This window comes from Scardinius erythrophthalmus (genome assembly GCF_964197995.2).
Source record: "Scardinius erythrophthalmus genome assembly, chromosome: 15".
In the NCBI taxonomy this organism is placed as follows: Eukaryota; Metazoa; Chordata; class Actinopteri; order Cypriniformes; family Leuciscidae; genus Scardinius; species Scardinius erythrophthalmus.
In genome coordinates, this window is record NC_138235.1 from 4,227,486 (window position 1) to 4,253,943 (window position 26,458).

Sequence of the window (26,458 nt, forward strand, 5' to 3'; positions counted from 1 at the left end):
TTCTCACACAAAGCTATCATAGGGCTTCACATTTTTATGAAACTTTATGGAGCTTTTTTGTTTTGTTTAGAAGTTGAAAGCCTCTGGTCCCCTTCTACTTTTATAGCCCCTTTCACACGTTATCCTGGTAAATTACTGTAAAATTACCAGACTGACTTTTATGGTAAATACAAAAATGTGCTGTTTTCACAAGCAAAAGCTTTCCTACGTTTTACCTATAAGAAACCATTCAAACATCAGTACCAAAATACAGAGCGTGGTCAGGAGGGCCATCTTCAAGCGTCAGCAAGAGAGGATACTCAACTTAACTGACTCCAGGGGCTCAAAAGGAGCTCTCTGTAGGCCCAGCAAGACTACAGAGAGGTCCCAAGAGGGAAAAGGCACTGCCTTGGAGGGTTTAACCTCCTGGCAGCTGTGAGGAACCTGGTGATCAGGTCATGTTTCCCTAAGGACTGACCGTCCACTGCATCATGATGTGCCGCTATGGCGGCCACATACACTTTTAAGGTGGAGGGGGGCAGCTGTCCCTCCAACCTCTTCTGCAGGAAGGAAAGAACCAACCCAATGGTGCATCTCTGTGGGTCTTCACCTCGGGAAGAACACCAATTTATGAACAGATGTCACTTCAAAGCATACAGCTTACTCGTAGAGGGCATTCTGGCTTGAGTGGTAGTGTCACCACCTGACCGCTGGTGAAAGACCACTTGGTTCTTCCCTGTCTCGTCCAGGGGCCAGAGGTCTGAGCACGGGTGCATATTTGCGTAGGCCCTGGGGCCAGCTATGTATCAGCACGTCTGTGCTGGGAAGCAAACAAGGCTACCTGTGCTTCGTCGAGATGGCGGGTGAGTTACGGCATACAACGTAAGCGTAAACCAACTTGGTAGTTTATATCTGCCACCATCACCGTGTTGTCCATCCAGACCAACATGTACTTGTCCTGGATCAGTGGCCGAAACCTCTGGGGATCAGCAATACTGCTAACAACTTGAGGCAGTTGATATGCCAATGCAGTCGAGGTCCTGTCCAGGAGCCCAAGGTTGTTGCACACAGCACCTCAGCCTGTCTTGGATGCGTCTGTTGTGCACAACATGCTTAGACACTTGTTCTAAGGGAACCCCTGGGTGTAGAAATGCAAGGTTTGTCCAAGGGCTGATGGGATCATGCAGCAGCAGATCGGTGTGATCACCGCGTGATGTGTACATGATGCGCTGAGTCGAGACTACCCACATACATGTCTCTCTCGATATTGCCAGCAGCCATATCACCCTGTAGCCCAAGACTGGTTGCCCACTGAAGCTAAGCAGGGTTGAGTCTGCTCAGTACCTGGATGGGAGACTCCTGAGAAAACCAGGTTGCTGATGGAAGAGGTGTTAGTGAGGCCAGTAGGGGGTGCTCACCCTGTGGTCTGTGTGGGTCCTAACGCCCCAGTGTAGTGACAGGGACACTATACTGTCAAAGAGCACCGTCCTTCAGGTGAGACGTAAAACCGAGGTCCTGACTCTCTGTGGTCATTAAAAATCCCATGGCACTTCTCGTGCCAGTGTAACCCCAGTGTCCTGGCCACATTCCACCTATTGGCCCTTACCAGTCATGGCCTCCTAATAATCCCCATCCACTGAATTGGCTCTATCACTTTCTCTCCTCTCCACCTATAGCTGGTGTGTGGTGAGCGCCCTGGCGCCGTTGTACTGTGGCTGCCGTCGCATCATCCAAGTGGATGCTGCACACTGGTGGTGTTGAGGAGAGATTCCCTGATATGATTGTAAAGTGATTTGGGTGTACAGTAGTACATATGAAAGCGCTATATAAATGCCTCATTCTATTCTATTCTATTTAATGCCTGGCCTGCAACCTTTTGCCATCATTGATGACGTGAACTACAGGCTTTGAATGGGAGTCTTGGACAGTTCCTCAAGGTGGCGGCATTTTACAGGTACATGTGCACCGCAATCACACGCACATACCTCCTGGCTGCCCTATACAACTGTTAGTGTATTATTAGATTAATTAGATTGTATTTGTATATAATTGTGACTTTGAGATGAAGATACGACCACTAATTAAATGTAATCAATGTATAAATCTAGATACCACTGCCAAATCTATATATTGTAATCATTACGATCACAACTTGTAATAATTGCTTTAATGAGCACAATGTTTCTGTAAAAAAAAAAAAAAACGCATATTAGCTAACTTCATGATTTGTATTCTTAGAACTGTACATTTTTGACGTATATGGACATTTCTATGACATAGTAACAGATGATAACAGATTACTCTGTATTAAATTGTAATGAAGAAACCTACATTTTCTGTAAAACTTCTATGAAACGATATGTATTGTGAAAAGCACTATACAAATAAATGTGAATTGGTTTTAAGGTTCACAAACTTATTCTTGCCACTGTACTTCCATTAGCTACATGCCATCTTTTTTACTTCTTCTCAAAAACAATGCATATTCAAGTAATTTGGAAATAATCACAGCAAATAGTCACATCAAAATCCACATTAGGAAGGGCCATAAATGCCTTTAGCTTTATGTATTGCATAATGTTAAATAATCTGCCAGGAGCAAAGGTATTTGAAAATGAAAACAGAGGGCATGGTTTGGTATTTAGCATTTTCTTGGTTTGGTCGAGACCCTATTTTTAAAATGTAGATGTGCCCACGGTGAGACCAGAGGAGAGGGCACAGCAAGAGCAAACTACACACACAATAAAAATGTATGGTAACCAAATTAACATGACAGTGTTAAATTCACTGGTTGGTTCATTTGTTTCTGATAAAGCTTGAGAACTGTTCAACTGGCTCGATCAGTGTGTTTGTTGAAATGCAAACACTACTCTGTATTCTGCATATTGTTTCTTTCCTTTGATAATTACTCATGAGACTATGATTCCCTGCAAAACAAAGTAATACCACAGAAAGAGCCGGATTTTATGTCATGTTCATTCATTCTTTCAGCCCAGTTAATTACTGCTTATTGGTTACTGACTGTATGATGTCTTTATTTGTAGCATTTTTAAAGGGATACTGTTTGAAACAATTGGGCTGTCATACAGACTTCTGAATGGCTTCTAGTGAAGACTGAGAATCAACGCACAGATTATAGACTACGAATATTTTCTGTTTATTCATACATTTTACATAACAATCGTGCTTTTTCATATGACACCATTTAAATACATGTCCTATGTTATAATTGTAGGCAGTGTAACAGTTAAAAATATACAAAACAATATTTTTTCTTACGAGACATAAATCTTATTTGTTTTATAATCCTTTTTATAATCATCACTCATAATTTCCATAAGGTATGTGCTTCAGAGCTCAAAATATTATTGCAGAAAACAGCAATTGTTTTTCAAATATTTCAACATTTAGACAAAAAACTTAATGGAGTACAGACATTCACGGTTACATGTTTTACACAATACAATTTTACAATAAAGTTCCAGATAAAACTGCAGTAAAGTATCTTTGTACAAAACTCACAGGACATAGCCATTTCACATTTTATGTAGGTACGTATCTCCTCTTAGTAAACATGTTTAACATGACCGAATGCTTTTCACGTGTAGCTGCCTTTGACGAAACCTGTCAGCACATCATTGCCCCTGTACTCTAGGGTTTGTGCTTTTGTTTTTTTGGGGGGGAGGGGGGCCGAAAAGCCCTTATTATGTTTTAGTATATGCTACTTACTTAAAATATGGTATTAACTATTAAGAAATATTTTGTATCCTTTTTCAAAAAGGTATGGCACAATATAGTATAGTGTAAACCATTGCTATCGAGTGGCCAGTTCGTGTGTGCATTTCTGCTTTGTTTTAACGATTCAACATTTTGGCACATGAAGTAACTAATGGTCATGCAAATTGCGACTACATAAATCACAGGCTTAAGGAGCTGATATGCACTCAGGGTCAGAGACATATCTGAGTTTTTTTTTTTTTTTTCCTGAGGGGACATGTAAACAGGACACTGAATTGACAGCACTCATCAGTAATCTGTAGAATAATCGGCAAAAATGTTCACCCTGTGTTTTGCGGTGTTCTCATTTTCTGTATTTTTGTACCCTGTGCTTTACAAACTACACACTGCCAGGCATAGATTCGTTTTTGCTTTAGTCTATGATTTTGGTCCTTGGTCTCAACATTGAAGTACAAAGCATTCTAAAAATAATTCTAAAAATCACATACAAGTATTTTCTCTTTTTTAGCTCGAAAAAGAAAAAGATAATAACAGTCTCTCTCAACAAAGATATTCAACAACATATAATGGGTCATCCAAGGGCTCTACCGAATAAAGATTCATTGTGCTTCGGACACAGGGCTTGCTTGATGCACCTTGGTTTTTCCAAATGACCCACAATACAACATAATCATAATCATGGACTCCTGCTTTGTCCCAGTGCAACATAGAAACTGTTTATACCTTACATAAATAGCTTATGCATTGCAAAACAATGCACTGTCCTTAAATCTAACTCACAGTATAACCTTAGTAGAGACAAATTCACATAATACATAGTTTAATTCATTTTTTTTAACACTGACACTCGTTGCTTCACATTTGGAAAACTTACAGAGTTTGTGTTTGTGTGTAAGTTTTACAAATGCAAGTGTTTTTTGTTTGTTTGTGTTTTTAATTATTTTCTGTCACATTTTATGTTTACTTTGATTATTTATGACCCCTGGAGGTAGATGATTCTATTACTGTATAAACATGGAAGTTTTCTGTGCTGTTAATCGTTGATTGCTCTCTGCTGGGGTTCACCTCTACTGCTTTTAGACATTGGCATCGCTACCAGGGTTAGTTGGAGATGAACTATCAGCCTGCACCTGCGGCTGTGACGGAGGCTGAGACTGAGGCGGAGGCTGAGATGGAGGCTGAGACTGAGGCTGAGATTGAGGCTGAGGCTGAGACTGAGACTGAGGCTGAGATGGAGGCTGAGACTGCGGCTGCGGCTCTGGCTGCGGTGATTGCGGTTGCTGCTGTGCCTGGTCCGGTTGTTGTGGTGATTGCGGTTGTTGCGGTGATTGCGGTTGCTGTGGTGATTGCGGTTGCTGTGGTGCTTGTGGTTGTTGCGGTGATTGCGGTTGCTGCTGTGCCTGGTCCGGTTGCTGTGGTTGTTGCGGTGATTGCTCCGGCAGCTGTGGCGGTGACTGAAGCTGCTGTTGCTCTGGCCCATTCTCCTGAGCACGCCTCACTGCTGGAGGCTGCAGCATTATCCTGATCCGCTAAAATAAGGCCCCAGAACCAGCACCAGTAAGCACAGATATACCATGTAATGCCTGTGTTATCTTTGTTCATTATTTTATACGTAAATGAAAACAGTTACCTCCTTGTATGTTCCCTTCAGGGTGAGGAACATGTAGACCATATAACCAGGAATGAGAACCATAGAGGATAAAGCCATGAGCCAGCCCACTCCTTGCCCCCATTTAGGGAACACATAGTTGTTCAATTTAAGAGGAACCATTTGCACCGCGCTGAAGATGAACACACCCTGCAGGAAAGCTCTGTTTAAAAATACTGCAGTTTTCACACAATTACTGCACACCATAATCTGTAACGATTCTTACTTTTATAGTGAAGCTTACAAGACTTTAGAAACATGGTGCCACTTTATATTAGGTGTCTTTAACTACTAAGTACTTGCATCAAAAAAATAAGTACAATGTACAGTGCTATTGAGGTGGGATACAGGTAAGGTCATGGGCAGGTTTGCTGGTACAGATTTAAGGGTGGGTTAAAGTGTAGGGGAAGGTCAGCAGTAAAATTGTCATTACAAAAATGTATTACAGCTGTAATTACACTGGATACCCAGTAAACTGAGTCAATAGGACAAATAATGGTGTAGTAAAATGAACACTGTTGTATGGCAAATTAACCCTTAAGATTTTGTTCTATTTTAAATATTATTGCAAATTTAGGTTTGTGTTAGGTATCAAGCTGTAAACAACATTTTTATTTACCATAAACCACAATCGATCATGTTTGTGTCACATGCAGGCTGAAGCAGAGAGGATGCAGGATCTATATGCAGCAGGCTTTTATTGAACAAACTCAAAATGAACCAAAACACTCAGAACAGCTCAGGCACAGAAGAACATAAAACAGACAACGACAGACAACTAGACAGGACTAAACACAGGGACTAAATCAAGGAAATAAGACACAGCTGACATGACTAACGAGGCACAGGTGAACAGGATACTGAATCAAAGAGACACACTGGAAAAAATGGGTCAAATTAACAGGCAAACATGAACTGACAAACACTAAACATGACAGACCACAACCCCTCCCACAAGGTGCGGCCTTGTGCCATATTACATCAACAGTTGGGAGCGTGGGGGCTCTGGAGGCTAGCGAGGGTGTGGCTTACACAGAGCAGGAAGCCTTCAGGGCGGAGCCGGCAACTCGGGAGAACAGGGTGGAGCCGGCAACACGGGAGACCTGAGATTATCCGCCTTCGTGGCCTTGCCCAGGCCCGGCCACTATGGCAGTGGTCATATAGGCCCCCCAAATTTCTTTGGGGGAGCTAGGTGTTTGTAGGCCAAGAGGGATTATGGGGTGAGCTCGGGGACTGGAGTCGTCTCTGTATGGGGATGGGGATGCACGTGCCATCTTGCTTGAGACTCAAGCGCCACGGCGGCACTCTTGACAGAGGGCTCAGGCGTGGCAGCGGCCATCTTAACCTAGAGCTCAGGCATGGCGGCAGCCATCTTGGCAGAGGGCTCAGGCGTGGCCATCTTAACCTAGAGCTCAGGTGTGGTGGCAGCCATCTTGGCAGAGGGCTCTGGCGTGGCGGCGGCCATCTTGACCGAGAGCTCAGGCGTGGCGGCGGCCATCTTGACCAAGAGCTCAGGCGTGGCGGCGGCCATCTTGACTGAGAGCTCAGGCGTGGCGGCGGCCATCTTGACCGAGAGCTCAGGCGTGGCGGTGGCCATCTTGACCGAGAGCTCAGGCGTGGCGGTGGCCATGAGGGAACGAGACTCTGGAGCTGGCTGTTTTCTGGATCGGGGGTACATGTCTTCCAGACACTTGAGAGGCCTCCCTCCAGGGAAGTCCTCGGGTGTCTGGAAGTTCAATTTGGTGGTAGTAGTCGGCCCTGATCCAATATAGTGTTCTGAGGGTTTCGTCATAATAGAGGGAGAGAATGGCAAGATGGCAGAACTCCACAGAGTATTCCCCAAAGTTGAGACCCTTCCAGGCCAAAGCAGTGAAGATCCATAATTTAAAGGTCTGTCGTTTTGCCACATGCAGGTTGAAGCAGAGAGGATGCAGGATCTATATGCAGCAGGCTTTCATTGAACAAACTCAAAATGAACCAAAACACTCTGAACAGCTCAGGCACAGAACAACCAACATATAATACAGACAACGGCAGACAACTAGACAGGACTAAACACAGGGCTTAAATACACAGGGACTAAATCAAGAAAACAAGACACAGCTGACATGACTAACGACGCACAGGTAAACAGGATACTGAATCAAAGAGACACACTGGGAAAACTGGGTCAAATTAACAGCCAAACATGAACAAACAAATACTAAATGTGACAGTTTGGAAGTTTGGTCGTTTTGATTAAGGACAAGGGACATTCTTATGTGTCCCTCATTAACATGCATATAATGAATCAGAGGGAAACATCTTGGAACGCTGCTTGCTGGAAACAACAAGGCTTTTTACTTTTGAAGAAGCATCTTGAATTTTGTCTCATTTTTATACGCAAATAAAGACTTTAATAATGAATAGCCGATTAACTGGCACTGAAACTATTGCAAGACAACTAATTTTGAACTGAATTGAGTTGGACAATGAATAACCTTGCAACATCTGTACTGTTATTGAACTGAATTGCATCAACATTGAACTGACTCGAGCTGAATAATGACACTGTTGCATTTAGTAGAGCTGCTTATAGCTATATTTTATCTAAATTGAACTTATATAATTGACGTAATTTGCAATATTAACAGTATTATTTTCCTGCTTATTAATGTGAAGCTACTTTGCTTCACAAAACAATCTGTATATTATAAAGTACTCTATAAATAAATGTGACTTGACTAACTTTAACTTTGTCTTACAGTAATTTTCCACACATAAAAAATAAATAAATTGGGATTTAACAGTATACTCTACTTTTATCCACTTATTTTAATGTTTGTCACAAAAATGGCAAGAGCTTTTAGAAAATATTATATCACATTAAAAAGAATAAAGTAGGTTACTTACAGCAACAATTAGAGGGGTGAAGAAAACCCAGCACAGTTTCCACCATATACAAGGCTTGTATCCAATCATTTCCTGGATGTTATCATAAAACTTGTTCACACCTGAAAAAAACATAAAATTGAATAGGGATTAGATCAATTCACTGCAACTATATTTCAGCAACTGGATTGACGGATAGACTGGAATACATCCATCTATCAATCCATTCATCTTTATCTGTAGCAGTGCTGAGGATTCAGGGGTACTCAATACAATCCGAACCAAGACATTTGTTGTGTCCGAAATCGAATACTCGAAACATACAGTTTTGGGCAGTAATGTGTTACTATCAATGGGTTACAGTAATAAGATTACTTTTTGCAGCAACTAGTAGTAACTAGTTTCTAATAAGATTTCAGAAATAATATTAGTTACAGTACAGTCATGTATAGAAACGTTTCTCTGAGCTAGTATGCACAGAAAAGAACGCAGAAGTGTAATGGAACTTTGTCATAGGAAAAGACAGGGCAGGTTATGATGAACACGTAATATGATTGAGATATGAGCAAGCGAATGATCTTCCTCTAAGTCATAACAGCAGATCCCATGAATAGAAATGATGATTCTGTCTAAAGAAATACAAACTAAATAAATTAAATATACCCTAACATACACAAAGAGGCACACATATGAAGTCAGAATTTTGAGGAGAAAATGGACAATTACCACTTCTGTGGGGTGTGAAGGGTTACAAATTTAAGAATCTATTTCAGATATGCTTCCTTACATAACATCACGGTGAAGAATACTGATTTTAGCTTTTAAGGTTAAGATCTCAGCAAAGTTGCAATTCCTGTTTTCTTTAATGGCTCTTCGAGCCCCAGTTTCACTCAGACTGATGGGATTAGCACACGAATGATTCACTGAGAATCTCACCTTTTGTTCTGCAAATGGCTTTCGGACCCAAATGGCTCTTGGAGCCTTATGCTGATTGAATTAGGATTGGCCAGACCCTCACAGTCTAGGGCAGGGGTGCCCAATCCTGCTCCTGGCGATCGACTGTCCTGCACAGTTCATCTCCAACCCTAATCAAACACACCTGAAGCAACCAATTAAGGTCTTCAGAGCACGTCAGGATCACTTGAAAATTAAAGGCAGGTGTGTTTGATTAGGGTTGGAGATGAACTGTGCAGGACAGTCGATCGCCAGGAGCAGGATTGGGCACCCCTGGTCTAGGGTGTTACCTTAACCTGTATACTCATTTACATGCTTTGTTTGAATTTGTCTCCACCCCCAAAAGTCCCTCCTCCTAAAATGCCTATAAGATACCATGTAAAGTTATGTTAGATTAGATAATGTTGGAAGTTCTGCAGCCACGTACAGCAGAGTTCTCAATAAAGAATAACTTCTGTTGAACGCGATCCCAACTGTCTTTTGGTCTTGCGTCGATGAAAGAAAACTTTACAACAGATGGTGCCCTGTGACCCGGATGGAGAAGAAGGAAACTCAAAGAATTTTAAGCTCAAAGAACTGAATCTTGAAACTTCAAGTTCAACAAAAGATCTGACAAAGATTGCCAGACTGAATCTTTCCAGCTTCCTCCAGATTGAAAACTTCAAGCTCCAAAAAGATCTCAATGCCGGACTGAGTTCCAGACTGAATCTTGAAACTTCAAGCTCAAAGATCTCAACAAAGCTGACTGAGTTCCAGACTGAATCTTGAAACTTCAAGCTCAAAGATCTCAACAAAGCTGACTGAGTTCCAGACGAAATTTTTCTGTACAACCAACGACTCGGTGAGTTTCACTCCATTCAAAGAACCAATGCAGACCAGTACAAATGTGTTTTCTCCTCTGCGCCGTTCAGAGAAGAAGTTAACAAACGTAGAGTTTGGTTAACTAAAGATAAGCCTCTAAAAAAGTTTTTCTTTTAGAGATGAAATTTATCCTCTGTTGTTGGCAGGGAAGATTAACAGTTACATGTTAATATTGTGTGTATGCTCTTGATAGAGAAGTTAGCATCAAGTGCTAATAGTTGGTATCCTTTGCTTTAGGCAGAGAAGAATTAGCTTTACGTGCTAGTTATTTCTGTTGATCCTCTGTTCTTGTCGGCAGGGAAGTTAAGTGTGGTAATTTGGAAAGTTAACAATAGTTAAGCTGTGTTAACAAGATTGTACCCTCTGTTTATAAGACAGTAGAGAGAAGTTTTAGTGTTTTGTGATTGTGAAGTAACAAAGGAACTCACAAAATGATTAGAAGGAATGCAAGACTATTTCCCACAACTGAAAAAGCTGGACGAGCTACACCGTTATGGACAGACAATGAGTTTAAGTCTTTGTTATCAGAGCACATGGACACAATCGTGACTGAGAAAGTCAGATTGAATTTAACAAAGAAATTTGACATTGATGCAGACAAAGTATGGTCAATTGAAGATTGCAAGAAAGTGTTGGGTGCATGTATCAGGAAGAAAAATGTAAAAGGCATTATCTGTTGTCACAGAGAATTTAGCTTATCCATTGCACAAGAACAAGCTCTGTGTATTGCTAAGTTAAACGATCAGAACAAACAATTGAAGATTCACATGTCCTGTCTCAAGACAAAGGTGGGCCATAACAAAGCCTCAACCAAATGTGATTTAGAAGACCAACAGTCAGATGAAAGCTATCCTGATTTACAGTCTTTTGATAGAATAGAGGACAATGTCAATGCAGATGTAAATGCAGTTGAAGTGTGCGTAGCTAGACAAAAGCCTCAGGGAAAAGGTGTTAATACAGTTTAATTTGCAACCCCCATATTGCAGCCACAAGCAGTCAAAACATCTTTAGGTCCTAAAGATATTGAGAGAATTTCTGAAAGTTTGCCATCAGTGCAAATCAATTTTTCTGAGTTTAGGAGAGAGTTGTCCAAAAAGATGCGGCTCTATGATATGACTCTAGCTGAAGTCACCCAGCTAATATCACAGATCTTGACTGAGTCAGAATTCAATGATTTTGAAAGTGCTGTAAACTATTCTGAACTGCAACAAGCCAGTAAAGATGAATTGAGAGAGGAAGTTCTGAAAGTGTTAAAGGACATTGTTGGACCGAAAGTGGACTGGTCAAAAATCACTGGTTTTGTACAGAAGAAGGGTGAAACTGTTTGTGAGTACACAGAACAATTCTGTCAGACCGCTGCCGCTTACAGCGGAATTGCTGACACTTCAGAGAAGGTGCTAGGTGATAATGGTCCCCTAGTTCGCGCATGGTTTCAGGGTCTTCTGTCAGAACATAAAAATGCATTGCCTTACTTAGAATTAACATGGTCCAGGAGACCCCTGCAAAACAACTTGGACAAGTTAGCTACTTGGGAAAGAGACTCTGATGTCAAGGCAAGGGTAAAAATTGCAGCAGCATCCTTTATATACTTGATATACGCGGTTGGAACAACATGAGGGTGAGTAATTACTGACAGAATTTTCATTTTTGTGTGAACTATCCCTTTAACACAGTACAGCACTTCCGGGTTCTACGTCAGAACGCTGGCTCAGTATTGGCCGGCTCCTGCATCAGCATCACACACGTGTTTTTATGCTTATATGAACAGCGTCAGCCAATAATTAGCCGACATTCTGGCGTAGAACCCGGAAGTACTGTACTGTGTTTACTACGCAAATAGCGTAGGAGATCTGACACAGAAGAGAAGAAATTGTTGAATAAAGAATTTTTATTTTTGGGTGAACTAACACTTTAACGTTTATGGATTGTTGTGTTTAAGTTATCTCCGTGTTTAATAAAAATAGTATATCAAGCATCACGCATCTTCCTTGTGGATTAAGCTACAGTAACCCCATTATAGAACCCTTTTAAAGGGGTCATGACATGAGAAACCAAATTTTCCTTGATCTTTTGGTATATAAGAGGTCTTTGTACCATTAAAACTTCCAACAAGTTTCATAGCTTAAGATGTCCTCCCCATTATAAACGAAGCATTTATTTAATTAAGCTCTAATGACAGCTCGTTGGGGATCCATGGTAAGAAGTGACGTCACGGTACGAAGTGACGTCACGGTACGAAGTGACGTCACGGTACGAAGTGACGTACCAGTCGTTTGCATATGACCGCCTCCAGCGCAAGACAACTACGCCTCATTTCACATCATCGCATCGTTGTCACGCCCACAGGTGTTCAGTCGACGTGCAGCGAGTGGGTCTGTTTACAAGAAGATTGCGATGACGCAAATGTGCTGTTCCTGGATGTGGACAAACAAAATGTTTGAATATGCTGCCGAACAATCCAGACGTCAGGGAAAAATGGATGCAGTTTATTTTTTGCGGACGTCCCAGTCACGGCAGTGTTAATTTAAGCGTGTGTTCACTGCATTTCAAGGATGACTGTTTTGAGAACAAATTGCAGTATGATGCTGGCTTTGCCAGGAAACTTTTGCTTAAAGATCAGGCCGTGCCGACTATTCTGGGCCCAACAACGACGCAGCAAACTGTAAGTAATGTATTTCATCTTAAAACTACTTTTAGCCAATGGCATTAGCCAATCATAACAGTGGGCATTAACACTGAACTCTTAAAGGGGAAACACACCCAAAACAGACTGTTTGAATCGGAGGATGAGAAACAGGGTGGGAAAAGGTCATAAATCACTCAAATTTAAAAGTTTTTTTAATACTAAAAAGTTATAGTAATACTATAATTGCACCTAAGGGAACATGTCATGACCCCTTTAAAGGGTACACTTTTGTAACTTATTTAACTCTAGAGGCTGCATATTAATACTGTACCTAAAAAAGATACATATTAGTGCCTAAATGCTACATGTCAGTACCTTCTGAAAGGGACCCACCCTAGAGACAGCTTAAAAAAAAAAAAAATGATAGTGTAAAAAAAAAGAAGCAAAAATAACTTTCACAGTGGCCAATCAGAGCAGCATAATGTCATAAACTATGACAATCTTACACTCTTTTTCGGTCCTAATGTAGAGACATTGACATATCTCAGGTAGGTCCTGTTAGCGAAATAGTAAATGTCGGATGAGCTGACAATGGCCAAATTGTCAGATCTGAAGAAAAGTAAGGTTGACAAACCTAACGTGAACGTGAAAATAGAGACACCAGCCACCATAGTCACATGTTTGCTGGGAGCCAGAGCACCTGACATCAAAACAAATTTAAAAGTGCTGGCTAATGCTAATCGTAAATTCTCTAATATTATTATTCACGTCGGCACTAATGATGTTCGACAGTCGGAGATCACTAAAATTAACATTAAAGAGGTGTGTGAACTTGCAAGCACGATGTCAGACACTGTAATTTGCTCTGGCCCCGTTCCTGTTCGCAGGAGTGATGAGATACTTAGTAAACTGTCCTCACTTAATGGCTGACTGGCTGTCTAAGTGGTGTCCGCAAAATAATATAGAATTCATAGACAATTGGAAAAGTTTTTGGGGCAGAACTGACCTGTTGAAAAGAGATGGTATTCATCCCTCCTGGGATGGTGCTGCTCTTCTCTCTAGTAATATGGCACATAGTCTTAGAGCTCAAACATGAATTGGGTCTCAGGTCAGGAAGCAGACAGACTGGCTAAACCGACTGTCTGCTAGCGGCCTCGCGTCACCAAGGTCAGATAAATCCCATCACATAGAGCCTCTTTCACCTAGATATCATCATATAGAGACTGTGTCTGTTTCCTGAAATAGGAAATACAAAATCTCCCAAACCCAAGGGTAATAATTTAATTGATGTTCAACAAATAAAAAACAGATATAATACAGATGAGCAAATGCTAAAGCTTGGGTTGCTGAATATTCAATCCCTTACTTCAAAAGCACTCATTGTTAATGATATGATTACAGATTATAACCTAGATGTGCTGTATTTGACAGAAACCTGGCTAAAACCAAACGATTACATTACTTTAAATGAGTCAACCCCGCAAGATTACTGTTATAAACATGAACCTCGTCTGACAGGCAAAGGGAGTGGTGTTGCTGTAATTTATAGAAATATCTTCAGAATAACTAAGAAGTCTAGTTTCAAATATAATTCTTTTGAAGTGTTGGTGCTTAATATAGCAATATATATTGTAAATGATAAATCACGTTTGAGATTTGTGCTGGCTACTGTATACAGGCCACCAGGGCACCATACAGAATTTATCAAAGAATTTGCTGACTTTCTATCAGAGTTAGTACTGGCTGCAGATAAAGTCCTAATTGTTGGTGATTTTAAATAATACTGTACAAGTAGATCATGAAAAAGATGCATTGGGATTGGCATTTAAAGACATTCTGAACTCTACTGGAGTTAGACAACACGTGTCAGGACCTACTCATTGTCGTAATCATACTCTAGATCTAATATTATCACATGCATATGTGATAATATAATTGAATACAATTAGTCCGCCGTTAATTGATGAATCTCCGAAAGATTTTATGATCAGGAATAATCAAGCATTTTTCGCAGAACCATATTTATCCAATTTGGCAGGTTGGTCGGAAGGAAAAACACAATTAGATCCGTTTCTTCGCGACGGCTAATTTAAAGATGAAGATATGCGTAAAGCAAAAGATATGGTCTTTGGGAATTGGGGAGATCCAAATTGGGATTTTGATTATATGAAAGAATCTTATAAGACTTGGAAAAAGATGCAATCTTACTGGAACCGCGGTCCAGAAAAAGAAAAAGACAAACATATTTCTCCCATTCGCTCTCAGGCAGATCAGCCTGGGCGGAAACAAAGTATTTCTCTCAATTCACTCTCACAGCCTGAGAAGGAAAAAAGCCTCTCACAGCCTGAGAAATTAAGGCACCCCTCCCTCCGAGGTATGAGAGTATTCAAATGTCTGCCGTCTCGGAACCCATAAAAAATAGGTTGTACCCTGACCTGAAGACCGCAACCACATTTCCCTTTGTGGAAACTTCAGACGGATTTAAAATTCGTAGTAATGGCAATTTATAAAGAATTACCGGATCCAGCGAGATCTACGCATCATTATGTGTCGGTATTGAAGCGGTTAACAGCGTACAGCCAACTGACTGTGCGAGATTACCGTTTTATTTTGACTAAAACATTGCCTGCCGAAATCACAGAGGAGGAACTAATTGAAGTTCTAATTAAAAGTTCTAGAACTAATTGGTTGACCTTTTAGACCCAGTTAACGATGCACCGCCCGTAGCATTGTGTTAAAAGATTCGGAACCTGTTGATCTGTCTAAACCTTTTTCACGTGGACTTAACCCCCTGGGGTCGGCTGGCTCGTTTTTTTCCGTATGAGTGCAAAAAATAAATAAAATTAAAATATTAATTTTTATCTTATATGCTTGTGTTATACATCAATCGATCCTGTTTAGTGTGTATTTTTTTTGTGTGTGCTCATAATAAAAACAAAGTGTTGTGCTTTTCGCTAAATAAAGAAAAATAAACATGATGCGAGTTCTGCCTACTCTCCGTCAGTGAAGTCAATTCTGAAACGCGTCCGAAAATGAACTGTAACTCAGCGAATACTCAGTCAAACAGGCATACAAACACACAGGCATGAAGCTTGAATTCTCTTCTTTTAAATGAAGTAATTTTTATAAAAAACAAATATTCACAGTTTATGTAATATGTATGTAAAGAAAGAGATGTCAGTCTTTCTCATCTCAGCTAATTAAGTTTTAATGTGACTCCGCCTACGGAGACCGCGCTATTCAAACGCAAATGTGAGGCGATCCATACAAACCTGTGAAACGCCCACATCCGCTGGATAAGGCCGGTGAAACACTGGATGCGTGGCGTAAGCGTCTCAGCTGCGTGGCGTGTCCGTTTTTATTTCGGCTCCCATGTTAACAGTTTAGAGTTTGCACACTGCCTGTGTGAGAGCCGCGTGGAAAACGCGTGCATTCTAGAAATAGAACCAACGCCTATTTTTCACGGGACACGCAAAGCGTCTTGGAAGCGTTTCCATGCAAAATTGAATAGGAAAATCTGTTTATTTGTCATTTTGACACGAATACATATAGTCAGGTCCGAATCTTCAAGATTGTGTAACCCTGTAGGCATTTTTGAGGAAAAGTTGTTATACCACATTTTTAGAAAGTTCAATGTCTCCTGAATAAGGATCCACCGTATAACATTGAAATAAGGGTCCCATTTTCTTGTAATTGTTATCGAAACAATAGGTGCATTATTCACAGACGAAAAACTACAGGTGGATAGGGTAAAATTTTTAAGTTAAAGATATCACCATAAAACCTTTCCAGTTTTTCACTTACATAGAGACAGACATTTTTTGTATTACAAGTTTTCTGAAATGTCATGTTTACATATGCAAATGAGGCATACTAGTATATATATATATACCAGTACGCGGTTCTCCCTTTCGGGCTAGCCCTGTCTCCTCGCGTCTTCACAAAGGTTGTCGAGGCAGCCCTTGTTCCTCTTCAGGATCTGGCTGATCCTAGCTCACTCTCGAGACAAGGTTTGCGAACACAGGGACCTAGTGCTCCGGCACCTAGCTTGTCTGGGCCTTCGGGTCAACTGGGAGAAGAGCAAACTCTGCTCCGTGCAGAAGATCTCTTTTCTCGGTATGGAAATCGACTCGGTCGCCATGTGCGCGCAGCTTATGAGCGAGCGCGCGCAGTCACTGCTGACTTGCCTTCGTCAGTTCGAGGGCAAGAGTGCGGTTTCACTGAAACTATTTCAGAGGCTCCTGGGGCATATGGCATCCGCAGCCACAGTAACGCCGCTCGGTTTGCTTCATATGAGACCGCTTCAGCTTTGGCTTCGTGATCAAGTCCCGAGGTGGGCATGGCACGCTCAGAGTCGCAGTGTCTTCGACCTGCCGTCAGACCTTCACCCCGTGGACGAACCTCAGTTTTCTATGGGCTGGAGTGCCCATAGAACGAGTTTCCTGGCATGTTGTTGTATTAACAGATGCCTCCACAATGGGCTGGGGTGCCATGTGCAATGGACATGCTGCCGCGGGCTCTTGGACAAGACCCCAGCGCCTTTGGCATGTCAATTGCCTCGAGTTGCTGGCTGTACGTCTCGCCCTGCACCGCTTCTGTGCATTGCTCAGGGGTCGTCACGTACTAGTCCGATCAGACAATACCACAACAGTAGCGTACATCAAGTGACAAGGTGGTCTGCGCTCCCGCCGTATGTCGCAACTCGCCCGCCACCTCCTCATATGGAGTCAGAAGCATCTGAGGTCACTTTATATCCATTTTATATCCTGAGCCATTTATATCCCGGGAGACCTGAACCGTGCAGCCGATCTGTCTCGGTTTCGGCCTCTCACTGGAGAATGGAGACTCCATCCCCAGTCAGTTCAGCTGATTTGGGATCAGTTCGGGGACGCACAGGTAGATCTGTTTGCCTCCCACGACTCGTCCCACTGCGACCTGTTTTATTCTCTGACCGAGGGCACGCTCGGCACGGATGCAGTGGCGCACAGCTGGCCGCGGGTCCTCTGCAAGTATGCGTTTCCCCCAGTGAGCCTTCTTGCGAAGACTTTGCGCAAGATCAGGGAGGACGAGGAGCAGGTCATTTTGGTTGCCCCGTATTGGCACAACCGCACCTGGTTCCCAGAACTAGTACTCCTCGCGACAGCACCTCCCTGGCCAATTCCTCTGAGAAAGAACCTGCTTTCTCAGGGACGGGGCACCCTATGGCACCCTCGTCCCGATCTTTTAAACCTCCATGTGTGGTTCCTGGACGGGACGAGGCAGGTTTGAGTACCCTAACACCAGCGGTGATGGTTACCATCACTTCCGCTAGAGCATCGTCCACGAGACATGCCTATGCGTTGAATTGGAACCTCTTCGTCAATTGGTGTTCTTCTAAACTTCAAGAACCCACGAAAGGCCTGATCAGTGTTGTGCTTTCCTTCCTGCAAGAAGGGTTGGAGCGAAGGCTGTCTCCCTCCACCCTGAAAGTGTATGGTGCCGCCATTGCCGCACATCACGACGCAGTTGAAGGTAAGTCCATTGGAAAGCACGACCTGATCATCAGGTTCCTGAGAGGAGCGAGGAGACTGAATCCTCCTCGCCCTCCTCTCGTTCCCTCCTTGGGACCTCTCAGTGGTTCTAACTGCCCTGCAGAGTGCTCCCTTTGAGCCTCTGCAATCAGTGGAGCTTAAGTTCCTGTCAATGAAGACAGCACTCCTGGTTGCATTGGCCTCCATCAAGAGGGTAGGGGACCTGCAGGCATTTTCGGTTGACGAAGCGTGCCTGGAATTTAACACTTATGTGATCCTGAGACCCCGGCCTGGATATGTGCCCAATGTTCCCACCACACCCTTTCGAGACCAGGTAGTGAACCTGCAAGCGCTGCCCTTGGAAGAGACAGACCCAGCCTTGGCACTGCTCTGTCCAATACGCGCCCTCCGTGCTTACGTAGACAGAACGCAGTGTTTCAGGACTTCAGACCAGCTCTTTGTCTGTCATGGTGGGAAGCTGAAGGGAAAGGCTCTCTCCAAGCAAAGGTTGTCTCACTGGATAGTGGACGCCATTGCTTTGGCTAACCAGCAGCAAGGTCGACCATGCCCCCTTGGTGTGACGGCCCACTCCACCCGGAGTGTGGCATCCTCTTGGGCTCTAGCGCATGGCACCTCGCTAACAGACATCTGTAGAGCTGCAGGCTGGGCAACACCTAACACGGCCTCTGGGCGACCCCCACGTGTGTATTCCACTGTAAGCCTCTCTGAGCATGTGTCTTTCCCTCGGCAAGCCACCTTGCCACCCCTGGGTTTGAAATATTCCACCTGTGGCTGGACACCCTGGGGTCATGTGTATTCCAAGTCCCCCCCTTCGGGCTGGGCATAATTGCATATTTCCACTGATAAATGCTTCCCAGTGTACCTTGGTACCTTGGCATAATTCCAGCAGCCATTAAAAACTGTCCCTTTCATGTTAATGTTGTTTCATTGTTTACATGTTTAAATATTCTGAGAATGCATAGTTTAGTTCTAATGTTTAATGTTTAAACTGCAATAAATGCATTAAAACGTTTTTTTTTTTTTTTTTTTTTTTGCAGCCATTTTGTTTTTATTGTTTATGCCAAAACCGTGATGTTTACAACTTGTTATACGGCAGAAATGGATTCAGCACCTAAAAATCATATAGAAACAACACTTGAAGTACTTTTCCTCAAAAATGCCTACTGCATCTTATCCAGGGCTATTTATCTATTTTGGGACTCGACTAATATTAATAAATGTCCTTTTGATGTTTAAAAGTGTCTAGGTTTTGACATAAATGCAAATATAAATGTAATTTTACAAAATATGATCAATTTTCAAATACTGCTGTATTGAATGAACAGCTTTTAGCAAACTCTATTGCTATACTGAGATGAGGAATATATACTGTATGTGTTTTGTCAAAAATAAAGTCATCAACTAACTAATGAATCCTTTACTTTGAAATACGTATGATAAAATGTATACTTTAGTTCTGAAAGACGTTGACTAGTTTTGAAAAGATTATAAAGTATGTATGTGCATGCATATATATGTGTGTGTGTATATATGAAGAGTTCAGATGCAAAGGCCTCTAAATGCCATCTGAAATTTTCTCCTAGAATGATCATTTTTATGAAGCTTGTATATTTAAGTTAGCTATAGGTGACACACCTGAATGAATGGCTCATTAAGTATGCAGGGACATCAGGTGTGAACTACTAAATATGCATGATGCTGTTGGAGCGTTTACGCCCCATCCACATATTGGCTTTCCAAACTAAAAGTGTTTCACAAAACTAAAATCAATGTATCGTTTTTTGTGAATGATTAGGCAGGATGATTTTCACATCATTTTGAAGAAAAAAATCTAGGCGATGACATCCATTAGTCAAAAGTCTTATTGCCACATATTTAGTATGTGTTTTGTGGCCTTATTTCAGAAACTTTCATTTTTTAGTTTTTTCAATAACCATGCATAAACATTATTCTCTCAAAAATGAAAACATGTACATACACGTGGCTCACATATTATGGTAGTCCTGTTTGTGCTATATAGAGTGAATTTACACCTTTGCCATTGATATGTTTATAAGCAACTGAAAAAAGCACAAATGTCAGGGCATGTCAGAACATCTCAAGGACCCCAAAAACACCCCAGACCCCAGAGGGTTAAGGTGACAGATTATGATGATGATGATGATAAAGCCTGGATATGGGCCAGCTCAGGTAAACTCAAAGTTTTTTTAAAACAACTAACTGCATTTTTACTGAAGCTGTCTTCAGCTAAACAAGACATTTCGCATGCAGCAAATACTAAATTCGCCCATCAACGAATGCCAGAAAGGCCATAATTTATTTAATTTTTTTGTGGCAGATTAGGATTTACTGAGCGTTTTTGTAGAAAAAAAGCTCTGAGACTTCAGCAGACAAATGAGAATCAGATGTTTAGGTGCTCTGATGGCTCCAGGACAAAGCCCTCTCCCTTGCTTTCTTCCACCCAAAGGCAGAGGCCTTGTTATCCGACTGAATGGGGGTCACAATGAAGCAGCCCACAGAGTTCTGAGCCCTTTTCTGAAAATGTTTCACTGATTTACATAAGTTATCCAAATAAGTCAACTGTTGCCATTTATTGAATTAAATGTTGATCGTAAACCATTTTTCTAGTCGACAGCGGTGCCTCAATCTCATCGCTGTCTTCCCATGTCTACGAGGGCTCAATCATGGGGAAAAAGATCAACTCTGTGGGAATTAACAACATCCCTGTGAAATGTGAAATGACAACATCTTTCCAATGATGTCCCATTGTTGTTCAAAATGCACGTTAATCAAAATTCTCTATTCTGCCTGTTAGGTAGAGATTTGATGCATAAATTGGGTATTAAACTTGCTTTTGACGCTGACTCTCTGCAACTCATGTTTCCTGCAGCCTTTTCAATCACGACCGACCAGAGGTGGGTAGTAACGAAGTACATTTACTTCGTTACATTTACTTGAGTACTTTTTTAGAAAAAATTAAATTTTAAGAGTAGATTTGAATGTGGGTACTTTTTACTTTAACTCGAGTACATTTCTAATGAAAAAACTGTACTTTTACTTCGTTACATTGGGCGACGTTCCTCTCATTACTTTATTTTAATGCAATATGTGTTGTTAAATGCGTAGTTTATTCCAAGCGCGCTGTATCTTTTTTTCTGGACTTGAGCGATGCTCAATTCACAAATGAATCACTCTTTTGAGTCGATTCTGTTCAAAGACTTCATCAAACAAGTTGGCAAATCTGTCTAAGTCGGTTCGCGAATCAGTTTGAATGATTCAGTTCCTGATTCTGTTCAGTTCCCTGCATGCACTGAATCATCTGAAGCGATTTCAATTCACACAGGACTCGGAGTCGTAACAGGAAGATTTAAGCACATCAAGAGCGTCAGATGAAGTGGCAGTGGACCTACAGTCAATCAAGTGAGAGCAAATCTGCAAATGCATCATATTTTTGCCAGCGATGAAGATCTTTATTAGTTGAACATCTTCGTAAGCTGTCTGTGAATGAATGATTCCACAGGAGTCAGGACGATATATACGATTTCATTTCACTCAGGTAATACATTTTACAACCAAACAGATTATTACGCCACGATACTAGAAAGTATGACATTACCCGTTTTTTGGACATATACATAAATTTACATTAAATAAAGCTACCATTGTTCACAGTTTATGAACACCCGCCATCCCGCGGTAGTTTGTGTGCATTGTTGCGCAGTGGCGTGCGAACTCGACTTGAAAACGAATGCCTTTGCCTGCCGTAGACAGTTAACCAGTTTAAACATGCTTGCAGAAATATACATTTGATTATATTTTGGAGAACAGTCAGAAGAAGATCCGTCGATGTACTTTTATTTGTTTTTTTTTGTGTTCAGATGTTCAGTAGCAGTCATGAGCGCGAGCACATGTGAAGAGTTTTTAACTCTTCTGTCAATACAACATGCCTTTGAATGCAACACTCTGCAGATTCACTTTATTTCGACATTGTCTAATAATCCAAATGTAGTTGTATAAGTTACTATTTTACAAACCAGGGGACAGGCAATGATTTTCGAGCTATACAGATGGCAGAGATAATGCTTACGTCTCTCTTCTGTTTTTGTTGCAAAGATAGCTGATAATAATAGTCATTTAAATAAACAAAATCTAAATAATATAATTTTATATATATGACGACTTCAGAGGCAAAAGCCTCTAAGTACCATCTGAAATTTTCTTCTAAAAGAGCATTTTTATCAAGCTTGTATGTTTATGTTCACACTTAAATGGCAATGAAAAGTAGCCTACCTATTAATTGTCATTAAAGTGAAATTACTGAACTTAAATATACAAGCTTGATAAAAATGATTGTTTTAGAAAAAAATGTCAGATGGCACTCAGAGGCTTTTGCATCATGAAGTCTTCATATATATATATATATATATATTGGATACTTTTTTACTCTTACTCAAGTAACTATTAAGATTATTACTTTTACTTTGAGTAAATATTTCTATAAGTACTTGTACTTTTACTTGAGTACAGTTTTTGGATACTCTACCCACCTCTGCGACCGACACAGGAAGTGCTCTCTTCGAGGATGTGCCTGCAACTGAGCTCAGACAGGACATAGCTGATTGTCAATCCCAAGTTGTGGGTGGCCCATAAGGATGAAGTAGGACTCATTGATGTAAAGCCATACGTGGCCAATTTGACAACAAATAGGCCTGTGTTTCAGATCCACAATTGTAAACGTTCAATCTTCAATCGCGCCTTATAATTCAGCCTCGATTATCACCCCGCAAGAACAATTACAGTGCTTTACAACTATAGAACAAAAAGAGTTAAATAAATTTATCATTTCCTCTAAAACAACAACATGTTTATTAGATCCCATACCAACTAAACTATTGAAAGAAGTGTTACCTATAGTGGAAGAGCCTCTCCTCAATATTATTAACTCGTCTTTATCTTTAGGTCATGTTCCAAGAACATTTAAATTGGCAGTTATAAAACCACTAATTAAGAAACCACAATTAGACCCAAATAACCTAGCAAATTATAGACCCATTTCAAATCTTCCTTTTATGTCCAAAATATTAGAAAAAGTTGTGTCTGCCCAACTGGGCTCTTTCTTGCAAGAAAATGACACCTATGAAAAGTTTCAGTCTGGGTTCAGGCCGCATCATGGCACTGAAACTGCGCTCGTTAGGATCACAGGTGATTTGCTCTTGGCTTCTGACCAAGGCTGTATCTCAATACTAGTTTTACTTGATCTTAGTGCTGCGTTCGATACTATAGATCACACAATACTCTTAGATCGGCTACAAAACTATACCGGTGTTCAAGGACAAGCATTAAGCTGGTTCAGATCATACCTATCTAACCGCTACCATTTTGTCTATTTAAACGGAGAAAAATCGATCATAACTCCAGTAAACTATGGAGTGCCGCAAGGATCTGTGTTAGGCCCTCTATTATTCTCAATATATATGCTGCCACTTGGAAATATTATAAGGAAACATGGAATTAGTTTCCATTGTTATGCTGATGACACTCAACTATATATTTCATCACGGCCGGATGAAAACGCTAAATTATCCAAATTGACAGAGTGTGTTAAAGATATAAAACATTGGATGACGCACAATTTTCTTTTATTAAATCCAGATAAGACAGAGGTAATACTTATCGGTTCAAAAAACCGCCCACAAAACCTCCTTCAATACAACTTTAACATAGTAGGGTGTCCTGTTACTTTATCCTCTACAGTAAAAGACCTGGGTGTTATATTAGATTGTAACTTGTCTTTTGAAAATCATATTTCATATGTTACAAAAACAGACTTTTTTCACCTTAGAAATATTGCTAAATTACGTAACATGCTATCTGTTTCTGATGCAGAAAAGCTAGTTCATGCATTCATGACCTCGAGACTAGATTACTGTAATGCTTTATTAGCTGGTTGTCCTGCATCCTCAATAAACAAGCTACAGTTAGTCCAAAATGCCGCCGCTAGAGTTCTTACTAGATCAAGAAAGTTTGACCATATAACACCAATTTTATCATCACTACATTGGTTACCTATAAAGTTCCGTATTAATTACAAGGTATTGCTACTGACTTATAAAGCCCTAAACGGCTTAGCTCCAGTTTATTTAACGGATCTTCTATCGCCCTATAATCCATCGCGCTCTTTAAGATCACTAAATTCGAGGCTTCTGGTCATACCTAGGATATCCAGATCCACCAAAGGAGGGAGAGCATTTTCACATTTAGCACCAAAACTCTGGAATAGCCTTCCTGATACTGTTCGTTGCTCAGATTCGCTCTCCCAGTTTAAAACTAGATTAAAGACGCATCTCTTCAGCCAGGCATTCATATAATATTTTAATCTTACAGTTAAATCCGGTCTCTACTTCATAAACGCCAGAGGAGAACTGGCCCCCGACTGAGCCTGGGTTCTCCCAAGGTTTTTTTTTCTCCATTAGGTCACCTAATGGAGTTTTTCGGTTCCTTGCCACTGTTGCCTTTGGCTTGCTCAGTTGGGGATACTTAATTTGATTAATCGATTCAACAGTGCTATTGATCTGCATTACCAAACGTGGATGTTTTACACCAGAAACATACACTGATGTACTATTTTATTTAATACTGTGAAGCTGCTTTGATACAATCTGTATTGTGAAAAGCGCTATATAAATAAAGTTGACTTGACTTGACTTGTTTCAAAAGCAATATCCACTTTCAAAGGAAAAAGAGGAGGGAATTCGACCCCTCATTGATCAATTACTGGATCAAGGCATTCTGGTTCACACTCATTCACCTTATATCACACCAATCAATCCAATTAAGAAAGCAAATGGTTCTTGGCGTTTAACGCAGGACCTGAGGAAAATTGATTTGATAAAACCACTTGCTCCTATTGTACCAGATGTACAAACTATAATAAATTCTATCCCTTCAAAACATGCATTCTATTCTGTCATTAATTTAAGCTCTGCCTTCTTCACTATTCCTGTGGATTGCCAAACTCAGACGCTTTTTGCATTTTGTTTTCAGAATTTTCAATACATATGGACGAGACTCCTACAAGGGTTCAGAGATTCTCTGGCAGTTTTCTCCGCTGTAGTGCACACAACGCTGTGTCGCACAGTCCCTCCAGACACCTGCCTGCTCCAATACGCTGATGACATTCTAGTGACTGGTGCCTCTGAGGACATGTGTGCTGCTGCCTCCACAATTGTCTGCAACATTCTAGCAGAGGCTGGTTTCAAGGGATCTAAAGAGAAACTTCAGTGGGTGCAGAGTAAAGTCAATTACCTCGGACATGAACTGTCACAAGGCAAAGTTCGTCTGTCTGCTGACAGGGTCAAAGCCATCGTAGAGTTCAAGCATCCATCAACACGGAAGCAAATGCAAAGCTTTCTGGGACTGGTCAATTACTGTCGATTATGGGTGCCTAATTGCTCCATGTATGACAAAATCCTGCGAGAAGCTATGCTGGATGATAAAGAGGACATTACATGGACAACTGAGATGGATCAAACATTCAGACATTTGAAATCCTCCCTCTTAAGGCCTCCTGTCCTTGGCCTTCCTTGTTACACGCAAGAGTTTCACCTGTACGTGCATGAAGGTGGAGGCACAGCCGCTGCAATCCTGGCCCAAGAGCATGGGGGCACCTTTCGTCCCATAGCTTATTTGTCTAAAACCCTTGATTCAGTGGCTAGGGGACTCCCTGCCTGTTTGCATGCAGTGGCTGCTACAGCGATCATGGTACAGGATGCTGAAAAGGTTGTTTTATCGCATCCATTCACAGTTCACAATTCTCACCAGGTAGGAGCCATTATGCATAACATTTCTACTCAACACATGACTGCCCAACGCCGTTCAGGCTATGAGGCTATATTGTTAGCTACTGCTAATTTAACGTTGAAAGTAACTTCTGTTATTCATGGCCCTACTGTACATTTGCACAGGTTGCTGACACAAGGTGAATTTCAGAGTGATGACCACGACTGCCTGACCAGAATCCAAACTTCGTCTGCCTGCAGGCCAGATGTGTCTACATCTGTCCTGGAGGAGGGGAAGCATTGGTATATCGATGGATCCTGCTTCAAGCCAAATGACAATTTATACTTGTGTGGTTATGCTATTGTTGAATTACCTGATCGTCTAATCGAGGCGTATTCTTTGCCATATACTGTAAATCAGCACAAGTTGCAGACTTAATTGCTCTAACGAGAGCTTGTCAATTGACAAAAG

At 41.3% G+C, this 26,458-nt stretch overlaps 1 protein-coding gene across 2 annotated transcripts in view; it reads right to left on the reverse strand.

The window, feature by feature from the left end:
• Positions 1-4,793: 4,793 nt before the first annotated feature.
• Positions 4,794-26,458, reverse strand: part of slc6a1a (solute carrier family 6 member 1a) — a gene marked incomplete at both ends in the record, with an annotated part of 39,306 nt that continues 17,641 nt past the window's right edge. The window contains 4 exons of one of the 2 annotated variants that reach the window (XM_081386300.1): positions 4,794-4,865; positions 5,007-5,246; positions 5,348-5,515; positions 8,258-8,358. In XM_081386300.1, the coding sequence (XP_081242426.1) occupies positions 4,794-4,865; positions 5,007-5,246; positions 5,348-5,515; positions 8,258-8,358 (581 nt within the window). Of the gene's footprint in view, positions 4,872-5,006; positions 5,247-5,347; positions 5,516-8,257; positions 8,359-26,458 lie in introns of both variants that reach the window. The other variant, XM_081386299.1, reaches the window with a different exon arrangement.